The sequence below is a fragment of the Rhipicephalus microplus genome, chromosome 7, assembly GCF_043290135.1.
Source record: "Rhipicephalus microplus isolate Deutch F79 chromosome 7, USDA_Rmic, whole genome shotgun sequence".
Classification (NCBI taxonomy): domain Eukaryota; kingdom Metazoa; phylum Arthropoda; class Arachnida; order Ixodida; family Ixodidae; genus Rhipicephalus; species Rhipicephalus microplus.
In genome coordinates this window covers 79,314,887-79,332,575 of record NC_134706.1, presented here as the reverse complement: position 1 = coordinate 79,332,575, position 17,689 = coordinate 79,314,887, and the positions used below count along the sequence as shown (strand labels likewise).

The 17,689-nt window shown below is 49.2% G+C and overlaps 1 protein-coding gene across 1 annotated transcript; it reads left to right on the top strand.

Moving 5' to 3' along the window:
* Window positions 1-16,658: 16,658 nt before the first annotated feature.
* On the top strand, window positions 16,659-17,447 carry LOC119179177 (putative RNA polymerase II nuclear localization protein SLC7A6OS). The gene has a single exon (XM_037430249.2). The coding sequence runs from the start codon at window positions 16,659-16,661 to the stop codon at window positions 17,445-17,447; it is 789 nt and encodes a 262-aa protein (XP_037286146.2).
* Window positions 17,448-17,689: the final 242 nt, after the last annotated feature.

Genomic DNA, 17,689 nt, shown 5'->3' with positions numbered 1-17,689 from the left:
GCTTCTTTCTTTATGAGCAATCACTCGGTATTGGTGAAGTTCTGCTTTGCTGGTCATCAAAAGCATGTGTCCTAGATCAAGCTTCCCGATTCGAGTGTAACAATTACCATCAGCGAATACAGGAAAACGAAATCATATAGAGAGCCACTTTACGCAAAATTTCGGGAGAGATGTCAATCATGCACATACCTTCAACGCCCCAAGGAGTATTAAGCTTGCAGGACGTGCGAGAACCACTTTGAAACACCGGCATGTGTTTTGTAGAGAGGCATGAAGACCCCGCTTGCCGCATGTCTCAAACCACCATCATGCTTGGTGAGGAGAGTAATCAATTTTCCTCTTTAGCAGGACCAACTCTCAAGTGTAACTGATCTCGAATTTCCTGTGATTGGCCGGTTGTTATAGCGACGCCACTTTCTGTATTCAAGTTGCGTCTACTTGCCGGCAGGAAGGTGCTGCCGGCAGCGGTCCAACGAACGAGCGTCGCTCGAACTTTATGCCGACGAATATATATATCTGCCAATAATGATTAAACAAACGCTTGTGGTATTAGGTGAGTGAGGAACCAGAGAAAGCGATGTGGCAACCAGAAGTACGTGCCTCATTGAACGCCGAGCTTGGGCCAGGCCCGTGGCATGTTGCGAGCTTTGCGGCCACGCCGTGAGGAGTCGCCACCATCGAAACGACGACAGCGCACCGCTGCCGTAGGTAAACAAAACGAAACGAAGCTTTTTAAATGCGAAGCATTTCTTAGCGAACTTCGTAGACTTTGAGCGTATCTATCTATCTATCTATCTATCTATCTATCTATCTATCTATCTATCTATCTATCTATCTAACTATCTATCTAGCCGCCTACGACATTTAGCTCTCCTGGCCGTTTCGATAATGGTATTATTACCAAACTTGGTATGGCAAAACATGACTGTATGAAGAACATATTTGACTAGTCATAACATGAAAATCATCACGTGTATGTCATGAATGTCATAATTTACATTTCATGGTCCTGCAGCTCTTCCCGTATTTTTTGCCGTAGTACGTCGGATCTGCAATTTTTTCTAATGATGGTATTTGTAAATCTTAAGAATGGTAAGCATAAAAAACCGTTTCTCATTTAATTTTAGGCACTCAGAAGCATGCATAGTGCGAACGCGTAGAAAATTGGAAAGTGATGCACTCTAGTTGGCAGCAGCGCGGACCAGGAAACAAACAGTCTCGCCGCCCTGCTCGAGAAATGCACGCAATTATGTTGATACTAACTTCATAAAGTTTACCGAATACCGTCAACGAGGTGTTGCACATGTGCAGGCACGTAAGTAGTATACTTTTAATATTGCAGTGGTGGTTTCGTGGAGTGCGTTGGATATATCAGCCAGCGCTGGACAGCATCTGTGCTCCGGCCATCTGCGTTGGTCCTATGCGTAGTACGTACCTTGTTTTCACATGAACGCTGATGCATGCATTTTGTTCACTTCTGTACGTGCCAAAATGTTACTTACGTGGCTTTTATTTTATTTAAACATCCTATTGACTTGCAATAAAATAATTTATTGCTGCAAGCTTGTGTGGTCATCGTTGCATTTTGCCTGGCCTATATGCGGCGACACAACTTACTTAAGTATATGCAAGATGCTTATGAGCTTATAGTAAGCAGTTTATTGCAATAAAACAAGAGAAATTAGGTAAGGGGGCTGCTACAACGAGCGGAAGTCAGCCATGACGCAGAAGCAGACGGCGACGATGTCGTCTGCTGTGCGCAAGCCCAGCCACCGTATCAAAAGAACGCGATGCTTTAGAAACCTATTTCATTTTATACGCAGTTATAAATTATACAAACAATCTTATTAGCTATAATTGATTCAACAATGATTTTTTTGTGTAGAAGATAATAAAAACTTTTTTCATTGATCAGTAAAATAGTAATTTCTCAATCTTTTACGATTACCTACAGAACCCAGATGGCGCTACCGTCGCTTCCAAATTCCTGTCCCCATTTGCTCTACGGGAATATCACTCCCTTGCTTGGGCTAAGGTCGCCTACTCGCAGCATGATGAAGTTATTTAACGCCATGGCCCAACCATAGGGAAAGGCAATGCGTGTTCTGTATGATCTGTTGGTCAGCCATGATATTTCGCGGGGTGAGTGTAAGCGGCGAACGTGAAATTAGTACATCCATACGAAGCAGACACGTTGTTCTATGCGTCGTAGAGCTATTTTATACGCGAAGCAGCTCTTTGACTAGCCTGTGTAACGCTGTCCGTCCGTGTCTCTTTACCAACACGCCGCACCACGCTTCCCTCACCGCAGGTGTCGGGACAGTGCCAAGTAGGTCACGCCTTCTATCGCAGTGCGTGGTGACGTCTCGCCTGCCACGCGCTCGCTGCGTGTCACCTGTATTTTGCTTTATCCTCTACGCTGCTCGCAACGTTCGAGCACACCGGTGAACACTCTTTCGGCTAGCTTATCTGCGATAAAGAGGACGCCAGAAAGTGAAGGTCCTTCGCTCGCCGAAACATGCGCCGAAGCGATTTGGCCTATCCCGGCCGTCACCAGCGTTGCGAGGGTTAGCAGAGACGATCGCGTTCGCAAATGGTGACGTCGCGCCTACAGCACCGACGAGGCGTGAACTAGGAAAACCGAACGCAAGCGTCGGCAGTGGAAGGCCAATGATACCGACGAGGTGCGAGTCTAGCACGCCTATCGCGTTCGAGAATGAAGACGGTGCGTGGGTAACACCGCCAAGGAAGCCGAGCGCAAGCGTCTTCAACGAGCCAGCTACACCGAAGAGACGCGAGCCAAGGAAGCCGAGTGGAAGCGCCGACAGCGGAAGGCAAACGTCGGCGAAACATCGACGTTGCCATCATCGGCAACGTCGTCGGCAACGTATCGAAAGCACCGCGCACCCTTCGCCAAAACGCCCACCCGCTAGCGCCGGGCTCAGCCAGCTGGTGTGGAAGCGACCTGAAAAAACGACCCGGAACCTCTCGAAGACGCTCCAGCTCCAATTGCATTGCCGTGCGCGTCGATGAAGTCGTGATCGTTGCGCTGTACCTCGCTCTCAACCTACTGTTGGGACAGGTTCAGCACTGTCTGGAGGAGACGCTGGCTGATTGTGGCGAGGCGTGTCGATGCGCGGCTCTTACCCCTAGTTCACACTGAAGAATTCGCTTTCTACTGCGAGCGAAATTTTCCTGCCGCCGAAGCGCAGCGTCTTTCGCACTGGACGTGCCCCGCGCCGCCGATTATGCCATCTACCACGGGCGAACGCGGAATGGATGCTCTCTCACCCGGTTGTTGCCACGGTTCGCAAACGCCGCTAGGCAATCCGGTGGTCTAGTCTTCGATGCTTCTCGTACGCAGGAAGCAAAAAGAAGCAGTAGTGCTTACTTTGCTGGCAAATCGCTGCCTTGTAATGCATGAAGAGCAGAAAAAACCACCGACGCCAGTGGCGTTGCTGGGTTCACCTTGTTCTGCAAGACCACGACAAGCTCAGTCGCGCCAACGACAGGCTCGGTCACCTCTTCCACGAAATAGAGACGTGAATTAGGCCAAGAGTGGGTTAAAATCTCGCTGGTTACTACTTTCAGGTACGTGCATTGCGACATGACAAGGGTTTAGGGCTTGACCGTCATTTTTCAGAATTCCTTGACTAGCGCTCCCATTGGCCCACGGCGACCGATTCGGTGACAAGCACCGCAAAAATTGGTCCGAGAGCGATTGGCGCAGAGAGGGCTCTTTCGGTGGATCTCGCCACTGCCGAATCGTATTCGGCGCACTTTCGGCGGCCGGAATGCTCAGTGTGAACGTGACCGTAAAGTCGGGGAAGACTTCAACATTGACCTTGACGGAGGAGGAGGAAAATGGCTCGTCGATTACATGCGTGACATTCACTCCCGCGGCTACACAAAGGGACCGCCTCTTCCCTGCGTGGCACCACACCCAGATCTTCAAAGTGGTTCTTCGCTTCCTTGGGCACACTGGACTGGGGCAACCGGCTATAGAAGCCACCCGCCACATCTTCGGTCATGGATGCCTTTTCTCTTTTTCTACTCTCTCATCTCCGTATTTTTAATACCCTCATTCTACCCCTACAGCCGCTGAGCCATGCTCCAATCAGGGCTGCAGAAGTTGCGTCTTTTCCTTTCCTCAACCTCTCTCTCTTTGGAGAGTGTGTCGGTGGAACGGAAACTACGACCACGACAAAGGGAACGTGCATCGATCTGGTCTTTGCCAACTTCGACGTAGAATGTCTGCAGGAACCTCTCAGCGTGAACTTCACCGATTACAAGGTCATGGTGCATGGTTAAGTCAAAACGCGTGCGAGGTGCAGTCCAGTGCCTGTGTCCACTTCGAAAAAACCACAGGACTAACGCCAGTCATCGCTACAAACAAATCTTTCAGTGCTCACCGCAACACTCGGGTTAGCACCGTTGAAACCGTGACACCACCTGTGCGCAACGCTGCTTCTTCGAATTTCATCAGGGTTCCCTCTGGGAAGGTCGCCGAGTTTTTAGTCCCATCGTGTGCCTAAGTTTTCAAGAAATCAGCAGATACCACCTTTGTGCTGGTGAGTGGACTTTTAAACCGTTTTTGGGACATTTTTACACGGCAACGCCACCGGGGAATTTAAGCCTAACCAAGGAGGCGATTGTCGCCGATGCGCCGGCCCGGTGCCAACGCGACTCAACGCTCTGCGCGTTCCAGGATCTGCAACTGAGAATGGAATACCAAGTAGATGGAGAGGACATCTCTCCAGAGGATTGCACGGAAGACATGGGTTGGAAGGAAGCCGAAACGAGACGCTCAAGGAATAAGCAAGCCGCGGTTAGCGTTCCTGCTGCCAAGGGTTCGACCAAGGCTGGCGTTGCAGGAGACGCTCGAGCCAGTCGTATTAGGTATGACACCAAGCATACAAACGTGCGAGCTGGACGCATGCCGCCACTACCTAAGGACTTCAGCAAAATTGTGCTACGACCACGTGGAGGAATAAATATCTCGAGAATTGGCACTGGAGCCGTGGCAGACGCGATAGTACTGGCGGCCGGCGTCAAAGAGGAAGAGGCCATGCAGGACATCATCTGTTCCAACTTGCAGCAGAACATTATGGTGGCAAGCACTCCGGACCAAGACAGAGCTTCAAGATACCTCAAGGTCAAGCAAATTGACATTGGAGGCAAGGTTTTCGAGGTTAGCGCGTACGCCGCGGCACCCCACGATACTTGTAAAGGAGTGATTCGCGGGATCCCCGTAAGCGATACTCAGGACATTTTGACCTGAAAGATTGTGAACGCGAACAACCCGCTCGCGCTGCAGGCCAAGAGAATCAAGGACACCGGGACAATCATCATAGCGTTCGAAGGACACAAGGTGCCCAGATTCGTGAGATATGGCCCTTCACTTTTGCAGTGCTCCCTTTACCGCAAGAACATCGATATTTGTTACGTGTGTGGAAAGCTGGGACATCGGTCTGACGTCTGTCCGAACCCAGCTGAAACAATCTGCAGAGGCTGCGAGATCAATAACCCAGATAGCCTGCACCAGTGCAATCCAAGATGCAGGCTGTGCGACGGTCACCATCCCACGGCAGACAAGGAGTGCAAGGACAGGTTCTTAGTGCCATACGTCGTCAGACGCAGACGTTGGGAAAGATCGCGAGCAGCCGCAGAAGCCCGGGACGCATCAATCACATCGAGTCCAGACATCAACGACAAGCAGCTAATTCCAGCCTACGGGACCCAGAGCATCCAGACTACACAAGAACAGGAAAGGCGGCCTCACTCCAGGGGGAGGTCGCGTTCCAGAAGAGGTTCTAGACCCAAGGCCCGCTCCCAATCACGGGGGCACTCGAGTTCTCAAGGTCACCATCAGGGTCGGGATCAGCCTGGGCGGCACCGGAATAGCCAGCTGCCTGGCGTTCAGTTCGAGATCACGGCTTCACACCCGGGGAAGACGCCTGCAGTTACTTCGAAACGCAGCTGGGCTGAGCGAGTGCGCAACGGCGGGGCAGAGGTGATGACAGTTAAGCTGCCAGAGCATGATAGAATTGCACAGCTAGAGCAAGAAAACGCGAGACTTACAAAATCGAATGAGAGGTTATCAGCTGAGTTAAAGGAAATAAAAATTCTTCTCACTAAGCTAACCAGCTCGCAATCTTTACAGCCAATGTCTCAGCCAGTTGATGTCCTTGTGGCTGAAAACGTGGGGGACTCGAGAACCACGAAAAAGAGGGCAGGCATGGCAGAACACGTGGAAGCCAACCAAACGACCATGTCAGATATGAAAGAGGTGTTTGACACGCTCAGCAAAGTAGTAGCCAATCTTAGCGAGCAGATGGGTAGGCTACAATCAAGCGTGGCGGCACTGGAAGAGCATATGACTTTGCGCATTACAAAGGTCGAAGCATATCTGCACAACACAGCAAGGCCTCCTCATGCATCGAACTCACCCCTTCGGCCACCAATACTAGTGGTTCCAAACCTGTCGACAGGCGCAGCATCAGGCTCTGGCCGCCCATGTAATAACCATGATGGCAGCACTACGTGAAGCATTTCGTATCTGGCAATGGAACTGTAGAGGTTACCTTAAAAAGAAGGCAACCCTGCAGCAGTATATCAGGAGCAGCCAAGAAAAGCCTCATATTATATTATTACAAGAGACCGTTTCACCGCAAGCAACGTTGCCTGGATTCCGGCCTGTAATAGGGGATACTGAAGGGAGGGGAGTCTGCACCTTCGTATGCAACAAACTAACGCACGTAACCCACGACCTCAAGATAGAAGCAGGCCGGTTGGAACACGTCTTGGTAGAGATCGTGCCGGGTACCAGCAACCGTCAGAGCATTTTCATTCTTAATATGTACAGCAGTCCAAAGGAACAAAAGCAAGGGTTCAAGACTGTTCTAAAGAAAGCTGTTAATATCGCCGGGGAATGCCCACTCGTCATAGCAGGTGACTTCAACGCCCCTCATCATACATGGGGTTACAAGTACAACACTGGGAAAGGAAATCGACTTTGGCAAAGTGCCAGTGAACTTGATCTCACCCTAATCACAGACCCCAACCTACCAACAAGGCTTGGTATATCTTGCTGAAGGGATTCCACCCCGGACCTTACATTTGTAAGGAACATCAAGAAGGCCCAGTGGGTGAACCTTGCTGTAGACCTAGGGAGTGACCACTGCATTCTTGCCACTACCTTCTCCGCGGAGCGTAAAAAGCAGAGAGAATTCTACTTCACAGACTGGGATAAGTTCAGGAAGATAAGGATGGAAAGGGAACAAGATGGCCACAGGCAAGGCTTGGAGCAGTGGGTCAAACAGATTAAAGATGACATCAAATCCGTCTCCTCCACCATTACCACAGATTTTTCGGTTGAAAGAATGGATAGCCGGCTCGCTCATTTTCTTGAGGCAAAGCAAGCACTACTGAACCGTTGGAAGGGTCAGCGCCTGAACCGAAGACTGAGGAAGAAGATAGCTGAGGTAAACAGATCAGTCGAGGAACATTGTCGCGCACTATCGAGGCAGCGATGGGACGAAATCTGCAACTCCGTCGATGGTCAGATGCGCAATGGCAAGACATGGAATATGGTAAAGCATCTCCTCAACAAAAACACCACCAAAACCAATCAAAAGCATGTTATCGCTCGAATTTCGCATAAAGAGATAGGGCGCACTACAGAACAGCAAGTTGTCCAGCAGCTCGTGCATAAGTACCTCCCAATCAAAAGAGGATTGGCACCACCAAGTATACAGTACCAGGGCACGCCAAATCCAGGCCTTGAAGGCGACTTTAACATCGAGGAGATCAGAAGAGCCTTGCATGATCTCAACGGCAGGTCGGCCCCTGGCCCGGACGGTATATCAAACAAGGCCCTGCGTAAGCTTGATGACGATTCAATTGAAACCCTGAGGGATATGATCAATTCAGCATGGAAAGAAGGCAGGGTGCCAGAGCAGTGGAAGCTGGCCAGCATGATCCTTATTCCTAAGCCAGGAAAGCCCCCTAACTTGGACAACATGAGGCCAATATCCTTGACATCATGTATCGGCAAGGTCGCAGAACATGCCATACTGCACAGGATAAACAAGTACTTGGAAGATAACGACATATATACACACAATATGGTTGGATTCAGGGCAGGGCTATCCACACAAGATGCATTGAAGCTTATCAAACACCAGGTCTTTGACAATGAAACCAGAGACGTGAGAGCCATTCTGTACCTAGATCTAGAAAAAGCGTTTGACAACATCCACCACTCATTCATACTCGAAGCAATTTCCAAGCTTGGTCTAGGGAAAGCCCTCTATCACTACGTATGGTCCTTTCTTACAGATCGGAAAGCCGTGATGAAGATTGCAGATATCGAGACCGCAGCAATCGAACTAGAAGCAAGGGGCACGCCACAAGCGGCAGTGATTTCACCAATGCTGTTCAACATTGCCATGATTGGACTGTCAAAAAAATTATCGAGCATTGAAGAATTGAAGCATAGCATCTACGCAGATGACATTACCATCTGGTGCACAGGTGGAAGCGAGGGGCAGATTGAGAGCGCTCTGCAAGAGGCGATTGACACCGTAGAAGACTACCTTCGCCCTTACGGGCTCAAGTGCTCCTCGAGTAAGTCAGAACTTTTGCTTTATCGGACTGCACGCCGGGGACCGAAGCCCAGGAGATGGAAGCCGTTAAACCAGATAGACATCCACCTCCGTACAAATCAAGGGGATGCCATCCAGAGGGTCGACTCCATCAAAGTCCTGGGAATGCTGATAGAGTCTACCGGCGCCAACAGCAACAGCAACTCGGAAAACAGACAGTGCGGTGCACCTCATACGCAGAGTGGTCAACAAAAGAAATGGTATCAAGGAAGACAACCTCATCAGGTTTATGCATGTGTTTGTTCTAAGTCACTTCACATACGAGGCAGCAATGCACAACTGGTCAAGAGCAGAGTCCGAGACACTGAATGTGCTCCTCAGGAAAGTTATCAAGAAGGTCCTGGGCCTACCCATACATACCAGCACCGAGCGTCTGCTTGAGCTTGGCATACACAACACGCTCGAAGAAATAGCAGAAGCCCAAGAGAGAGCACAGTTTGCAAGATTATCTACTACAAGGTCGGGGAGAATGATCCTGCAGGAGCTGGGCCAACACCCAGTGGCAATCAGACGCAATTACAATGATATCCCTGACAACATCAGGGAGACTATCACGGTGTCTCCTATACCGAGAAACATGCATCCAGAACACAACGTCGGAAGAAGAGTAGCGAGGGCCAGGGCTATACTTCGTCAAGTCTCAAACGAGGAACGAGGGGTCGTATTTGTTGACGCGGCTTCCTACGCCAATAAGAAAGCGTTTGTGGCAGTGTATAGTCGATGGGGCTGGCCATGTCATCAACTCAGCGACGGTCAGGACGAAAGACCCAATCATTGCGGAACAAGTGGCCATCGCCTTAGCACTCAAGATGGATAACATTGAAGTCGTCTACAGTGATTCCATGGCAGCGCTACGGGCGCTCGCCAAGGGGACGGTATGTGAACAAACGCTGAAATACTGCAAGGCAAGAACATAACACATCATCTTCTGAGTTGGTTCCCAGCTCACCTTGGACAAATCAACGATTTCCCTCCCAATCTCAACGAAGCAGCACACGAGGCGGCGCGAGAACTCTCCAACCGCGCCACCCCGGGGATGCGTTTTACTGGTGAAGGAGATAACCGAGAAATTTTTACAACTTATAACGAGCTTACTAAACATTTCTACCTGTCTAGACGGATTTTCCCTCCACCTCACAAAAATCTAACCCCACCCCACGCACTTACATTAAGGCTTCTGCAAACGCGGATGTACCATACTTTGAAAATGTTACACATCATGTACCCTGACCTATAGCCAAGTAATCTTTGTCCACATTGTGGGAAAATAGCTTCATTAGAACACATGCTCTGGCAGTGCACCAAATTCGCTCATTTATCGCACATCACCTCTGTCAGATGGGAGGCGGCAATCCGCAGCCTTTGGCAGATCAGCTCTGGGCTGTCCACCAAGCCCGCGAGGCGGCTGAGGAGCTTGGCATCTCAGTCCCCACGTGGGAGCTGCCCGCAACACGGTGATCTGTGTTTTGGAGGACCAAATAAAAGTTTATCCAATCCAATCCCTCTGGGAAGATATTATTTTTTTATATGGACGAATGTATAGTGAAATAGAACCAACACCTTAGTGGCACGAACTGGAGGGTTCGGGCGTGCTATTTGGCACAGAAAGAAAAATCCGCCCCCTCTTCTCGAAGAGAATCGTGACGAAAGACGAACGCATTGCATAGCGTTCATAACGGTGTTTCGCACGTGAAAACCCAGCGTTAGAAGAATAATGTTTTCTTTTTCTTTCTTATACTGTGCAGACAATAGAGTCGTTCACCGCACGTGGCGTTTTTCTGTCGTGAGAAACGCGGTATGCGTCTCCAGCTCTAGTAGCTAGCGTGCACCTAAGAGTTTTTAAAAATTACTATGAAGCGAACAAAACAAACACAGTTCTCGGCTCGGCGTTTTCGTTTGCGTTTCACAGCAGTACACACTTCCTCGAGCACACACTTCCGGATGTTCTTGAGAGGCGCCCAGCCAGCGAACGATCTAGAGTGAGGCGCGACACTACGGGAAAGTGGGGCGCAGGAAGGAGAGATAGTGAACGGCGAGAGAAGGAGCGGCGAAGCACTGCACTTACCCTCTCGCACTTACTCTAACCTCTTGCACTTACCCTCTTACACTCTCGCACCGCATCCTCCGGTTGCTAGGGACGAGGATAAGCGCGCGCGCCCGCAGCTGTTGCTATAGGAGAGAATGGTGGGCGGATTCCAACAGACGCCTGACGCAGCCCAACTAAGAAATTGTAAAGGTTCCCAAAAGATGGTATACCTCTGAAATAGTAAAAAAAAACGCTGTTGCGATAGCCTGTCTGGGAGTATCACTCAAAAAGTCGTAAGTATACATCGCATGCATGAGAGTTTTGCGCGGCAATTTTAGAAGCTCCATCACTCTAGCTTCTCAGAATGCCAATTAGGGGTCTTATGCGAAAGCATCTTGCAAAAATGAAATAGGAAGTGCGAAGTGTAAGTTAAGTAAAACAGAAGGAGGGGGCACCTTTTTTAAGCATTCCGTATGTTCACGGGGTTTCCCATAAAGTGTGTGAGAGGTTCGGATGTAGTGTTTTTTTTTCTGCTACAGAAAAGCTTGGCCGGATTTGTGCGGTTGTGGGTAAGAATTCATCAGGACAGAGCAAACGGGACCACGGGAGTGACATGAAGCACCGTGATAAATTGGTAGAGTGTGGAAAAAAATAGTATATGATACACCATTATTTTGTGCAAAATGCTATGTCGGGCAGATGGTTCAGTGTTTTAACAATATATTTTTATATCATAAGGCTTCATTGAGAGGGACACCTTCTTCTAATCTTTCTTAACATTTCAGAAGTGTGGCATCGCACCATTGCTATCAGAAACTAGGGTGTTCTCAAGATTAAAAAGGAAGGTTGCAGAAGAAATTGAGGAAGCATATTGTATTGACAGATCTGGCGAGACATGCTTAGCGAGGCCCTCTATTACGTTGCATGCCACTGGGTTGGATTATTTGAGCGCCTGCCACTAATAGAATTTATTTATGCTAATGTGAGGGCCAAACCTCATAAGCGGAAAATGAACGCGACAGCGACGAGCGATGCGACGTACATCGTCTTCGCGCGATCAGTCGCTAGCGCAGGCAAACCTCATTCACGCGACGGCTTCGGCGAGCGAACTCCACTGTTGCTGGCATGAGGCCGTCTACTCGCACCACAAAAACCGCGTAGTGAACGGTATGCAATTTAAAAATAAGATATATATTTGTGTAATGAAACGGAAAGTGTTTATGAGTGCCTTACAGCACTTTTTTATATGCACATGCGTAAACATTGCATTATTTCTTGTTGCGCATACGTGCTCGGGCAGGGTCACGTGCACCTATGTAGTCTTTCTCTTTTCTGGTTTTTCGCTATTGGCTGCTTGAGCCCAGCACTTCCGGGTGATGAGCGACGGTTTCCAAATCTGGAGAACCGAGCGATCGCGCGAAAACGAGCACGCGACACGTCGCGCGAACGCCCTATTTCGTCGCTCATAGCATCGATCGTCGCTGTCGCGTGCATTTTCGCGCTTATGAGGTTTGCTCTTGACTCGTAACTATGACTTTGTTGGCGTATATATGTGTGTGTGCCTTTCGAATAACATGAGTTCATAGTTTGCGCTTGACCGTCTCTCGTCTTTATATCGCGCTAAAGCTACTGTAAGAATGAAACAACTCGCTCAACAAGTCACTCTTTTCAAACGCTAAGTAGCGTCTGTGTCGGCATGCAACGCTGATTCTAATTAGCCGTCACTTTCCACACAGATACGAGACGCGCACCGAACCGGACTACTTTGCGTAGAAGTAGGTAGGTATGTGGGGTTTAACATCCCAAAACCACAATATGATTATGAGAGATGCCGTAGTGGAGGGCTTCGAAAATTTCGACCACCTGGGGTTCTTGAACGTGCACCCAAATCTGAGCACACTTCGCGTAGAAGCGTGACGAAGATCCGCTCATGTGGCTCTTCATTCATCGCCAAAAAAAAAAAAAAGCCGTGCGCGAGATATTAAACCGAGAGCGTGCCATGCTTGCGCGTGCGACAGCACTTGAAGACGACGGAGTGCACCAGATCGCGCTAAGCTCGTGTGACGGCTCGTAATAATCCTTTGAGGAGGAGAAGAATCCTTTCGATCGCTCGAAGGTCGGTGTTTTTTTTTTTCACTGAGTGACAAATTCGCGGAATTCATGACAACCGCCGTGGGGATCAAGCGCAAAGCTGACGAGAGCCTTACAGATACCATTTTTCTGGCTAGAAAGACTGCAGCAGCCGCTGACACCGAAAGTGATCTCACTCAGGACTGCACGTTCCAGTACGCCGGTAGCGTCGACACCCTTGGCGATGTTCAAGCGTCTACCCAGCAGGTGAAAAAGGCAAGTCGTCACATAACAGATTCGAAGATGCATCCAGTTGACCTACCTTCGAAGGTGAGAACTGAACAACGTTCAGCGAGTGAAGAAAGTCGCCTGTGGTTGCTCCTGCAGCATCAGCGCGTACTCGAGAAGGTTCGCTCGGAAGAAATCACCGACGAAAACTCGGAGGCTCCACGCGAGTCGGCGCACAGACTGTTTCGTCGTTACGACGTCTTCAACGAAGGTAACAGTACGGACACGACGGAAAATGAGCAAGCAAAAGACGGAGCTTCAGAGGTGTCGTGCAATGAGATTCCTGTGGTCCGGGAGACTGTCGAGCAGGCAACAGCAGACGATGGTAACGTGTATGACGCGTACTTTAATGACCTCCATCGTCACTTCGTGGGTGAGAACGAGTTCAGCCTGTTCTGTTGTGGTCCACCCGATGCCTTTGCGCGGGACCACGACACCATCTACGAATCTGACACTGGCTCTGATGCTTTTGATGGGCAAGACGAGGATGATAACAATGCGGAAGATGACTGGAGGAACGACTACCCGAACGAAGAGCATCGCTTTCCAAAAGATCCAGAGTTAGACGATGAATTCTTCGAGCTGTTCTACACCAACATTGTGAACCGTCGGCGAGATCAGCTGGACTTATCTTATGGTGATGTATTATTGGAGGATGATGATGCCCCACCAAAGCAAGTTCAAGGAAAGTCGATTTTCGAAAAAATCGCGTAGTTGTTTGTAATAAAGACTCGTGTTATCTGACAAAGACTATGTGCTGGTGTGCGTCTCTGTTTTTATGTGTGTGTGTCTAGTAGCACAGTTATTCGTTTGTGTTAAGGTGCCCCAACGCGCCAAGCATAAGGTTTTTCTAAACTATATACTTGAGCATCGATTATGGAATCGACATTTGTCTACGAAGCATTGAAGAAGCGCCTGGATCCGCACGCTTGTGCGATCTGGCTGCTAAGAACTCAGAACAGGAAGGGAACGTTCTAGACAGTACAGGGGCCCAGGCCTTTTATAAAGAAGATCGAGTCTAGTTGTTAACAATAACATTTCTTTTTTCAACGGAACGCTCAATCGTCTTAAAGGTGAAAGACGTCGATCGCACTGCTGGAAATTTAGCTCGCGTCTGCCGATTGTTCCATTTCGCACAGATCCTCTTGTTTTAGGACCTCTCCGTCGACCACGCGCAGTCTAACGCACACACACACACGCGCGCTGTCTACGCTCTGTGCGTGTCTCGTCGCCAGCCAAGCAAAATGTGCTGGAGCGTCTCGACTATGTGGAGGTTGAACTCCCAGAAACAGCAAAACCAGCGTTTTTCTCCACTGTGACGCCATCTGTCGATGTTTGAGACCAAAATTCAATGCACCGTGGAGACGCGTCTTGAGGCATATGTTGCATGCACATTCGCAATAGAGACGTTGCGATACCATCAGACAGTAAGTTTGAACTATATCGAGCTATTCAATTTGATGGGCTTTCCAATGTCACTACTAGAGACTGGATATTAGGCAAATACCTATCTTCTTGCTTGTTTTCCTATCATGCCACTTTGATATAGGAGCATGAATCGGAGGTTAGAGAGAGCTTTTATAGTCTTTATAGTATCTATACATGCCTAATTTGGGCGTTTGTGTCTATATTCCTATAAGTGCCTTTTTTTTTAAAATCTGTGCCTCTTTTAACGCTATTTAATGCCAAATTTTGCTTTCGAGTATAGAACGCTGGCGCCCCACTCTCCCGTCTGCTTGCTTTTCACGACCGTTCGCTGGCTGGGCGCCTCTCAAGGCGATGGCAGAAGTCGGGGAAGGCTATTGTCTGATGGCAACGGTACCCTCTCTCGGCGCTAGCAATGCATTCGCATTTCCTCACGACTCCCTTCGGGGAGGTGGGGGCAATTTTTTTTAGTGGCGAAGCTCCTTAAGCTGTGGGTGGTGCGTCCGCGATGTGTCTAGTAGTAGCAGTACTACTACTACTACTACTACTACTACTACTACTACTACTACTAGTACTACTACTACTAGTGGTAGTAGTAGTAGTAGTAGTAGTAGTAGTAGTAGTAGTAGTAGTAGTAGTAGTAGTAGTAGTAGTAGGTAGCCACCTCCATGGCCGGACTAAAGGAGAGGGACATGTGCACTCTTTTGAATTGAGGAGGAAACCCGCGTACGTTAATCATAATAAAAAGATAGTTGTTTCTGATGAAATAACCTACAGGGACGAATATCGATGACTTAATCTCCAATGAAATTGGCCTTGAGTTCAACCTCCTGAGTAAGTCATACAACTGGGAGGTTACGAACCGGTCACAGAGAGACATGCATGGACAGACCCACAGTTGTAGCAGCTTCGCCCCCTAAAATACGCACTGCGAAGGCCGTAATACTGAACGCTCGCACGCGTTTCCAGTCCGGTCGTGATAGACACGGTGAGATGCCGACGTCGTCTCACAGCCCCTCCCCCTACCCCCACAAAAAATTAAAAAGAAAAGTTAAAGCCGGGGCTTCATAAAGAAATCAGAAAGAAAGAAAAGCCGGGTCTCCATAAAGGAAAAGTGCATCCGCTCCCCTAGCGGCAAGAAAAGGCATTCTGCCTCTAATGGCTTAACCGCTGCGTTGCAACCAACGCTTTTTCGTTGCAAAGCTGCTCCGTTCACACCACTATACTCTGTTTCACCACTGTGGTTAAGCACTACCAAAGCAACGAACTGTAAGAAAGCCACACGCTTGCGCAGTCGAACGTAGTTCCACATGGAAGTGCCTTAAAATTGACAGGGTTGGCTAGAGTTGGCGTTTCTTAGGATGTGTCGTACGCCACATCGATGTTCACACACAAATGGTGAAATCGGCCATCTATTTGTTTTATCTCACTCCAGGAATAAAGCATCACGTACGTTTTGTCGTCGTTAGTGAGATGTGCTGCTAGCTTAGCCACACCGGCTAAGCTTGTAGGTGTTCTGTGGCCTGGCGCACCGAGGCAGTGTTCGGGCTTCGTCACCAGACCAAAAATATCTCCAAATATCTGACATGCGACTTCGCACAGCGTCCCGTGCACATGGAATCCTTCTTCGATAGAAACAAAAAAGAGAGAAAAGCAGCGTTGCAGCGAGAAACGCGAAGGAACGCGTCGACGGAAGAGCAGTCATACGAGAGCCACGAACAGCGTCGGAGAGAAAGAGCCTCAAAGTGAAGTTATACGCCGGTATGAGACTCTACCGATCTTCAGCAGAGCAGCAAATTCGCGCTTCTTTAAGTTCCTTGCTTCTTTAATAGCTTTATTGCTTTTTATGTTAGTAAACTAGTCATAATAAATACAGTTCGGTGAGCAGACGCCGTGAATACGGTGAGCAGACCACACGGCGCGAATGAGTACACGTGGAGGGGCTAACCGCCCTTCCTATTGGCTGAGGGGCCTGTAGCCTCCACAGTGCTGAAGGGAACTTATGAAACGAGCGCGTCTCATGCGAATACGTGCGAAAGCGTTCGAAGACTATATTCAATGACGACGGAGTGCATTGTGTTGCGCTGCGCTCCTGTGACGGCTCGTTAAATTCTTTTCGATCGCTTAAACGTCGGTATATCCTTTAGCCGAGCGAGACGTTCGCGGAAGCCATGACTACCGCCATGAGGATCAAGCGCAAAGCCGAGAGCCCTAGAGATGCCATTGTTCTGGCTACAAAGCGAGCAAGAGCTACTGACACCGAAAGTGAGCCCGCTCAGAAATTCACGTTCCAGTGCGCCGGTACCATCGACACTCATGGTGATGTTGAAGCGGCTATCCAGCAGGTGAAAGAGGCAAGTCATCGTGGAACAGATCGGGAGATCCATCCAGTTGACCTACCATCAAAGCTGAAAGATCGACATCGTCCAACCAGAAAAGAAGATCGCCTGTCATTGCCAATGCAGCATCGCGTGATGCTCGAGGAGGTTTGTTCCGGAAAAATCACCAAAGAAAACGTGGACTCTCCACGTGAGTCGGCGCACAGCCTGCTTCGTCTTTACGACGTGGTCGATGAAGAGATCAGTATGGACACGAGCGAAAATGAGCAAACAAAAGACGGGACTTCAGAGGTGTCGTGTAGTGATATTCCTGTGAGCCGGGAGACAGTCAAGAGGACACTGGTAGGTGGTGATTATGTGTATGACGTGTACTTTAACATCCATTGCGACTTCACGGGTGAGGACGACTTCATCCTGCTCTGTTGTTCACGTGATGCCTTCGCACGGCACCGCACCACCACGTATGACTCTGACACCGACTCTGATGTTTTCGTCCGCGAAGACAGTGATGACAGCAATGCTGAAGTTTGCTGGAGCAATGACTACCCAGACGACCATCACTTACGAGAAGAACCAGAGTTGGATGATGCCTTTCTTGAGCAGTTCGACACGTTTTATGAGCCGTCGGGCTGACCACCAGGACTTCCCTGGTGACGATAGATATTCGCAAGATGACGATGCATAACTAAAGGAAGTGAATCACTTTTTGCGAAGATTCCCTGGTTGTTTGTAATAAAGTTGCGTATTCTCTAACAAACAAAAAACTGCGCTTGTGTGTGTGTGTGTGTGTGTGTGTGTGTGTGTGTGTGTGTGTGTGTGTGTGTGTGTGTGTGTGTGTGTGTGTGTGTGTGTGTGCGTGTGCGTGTGCGTGTGTG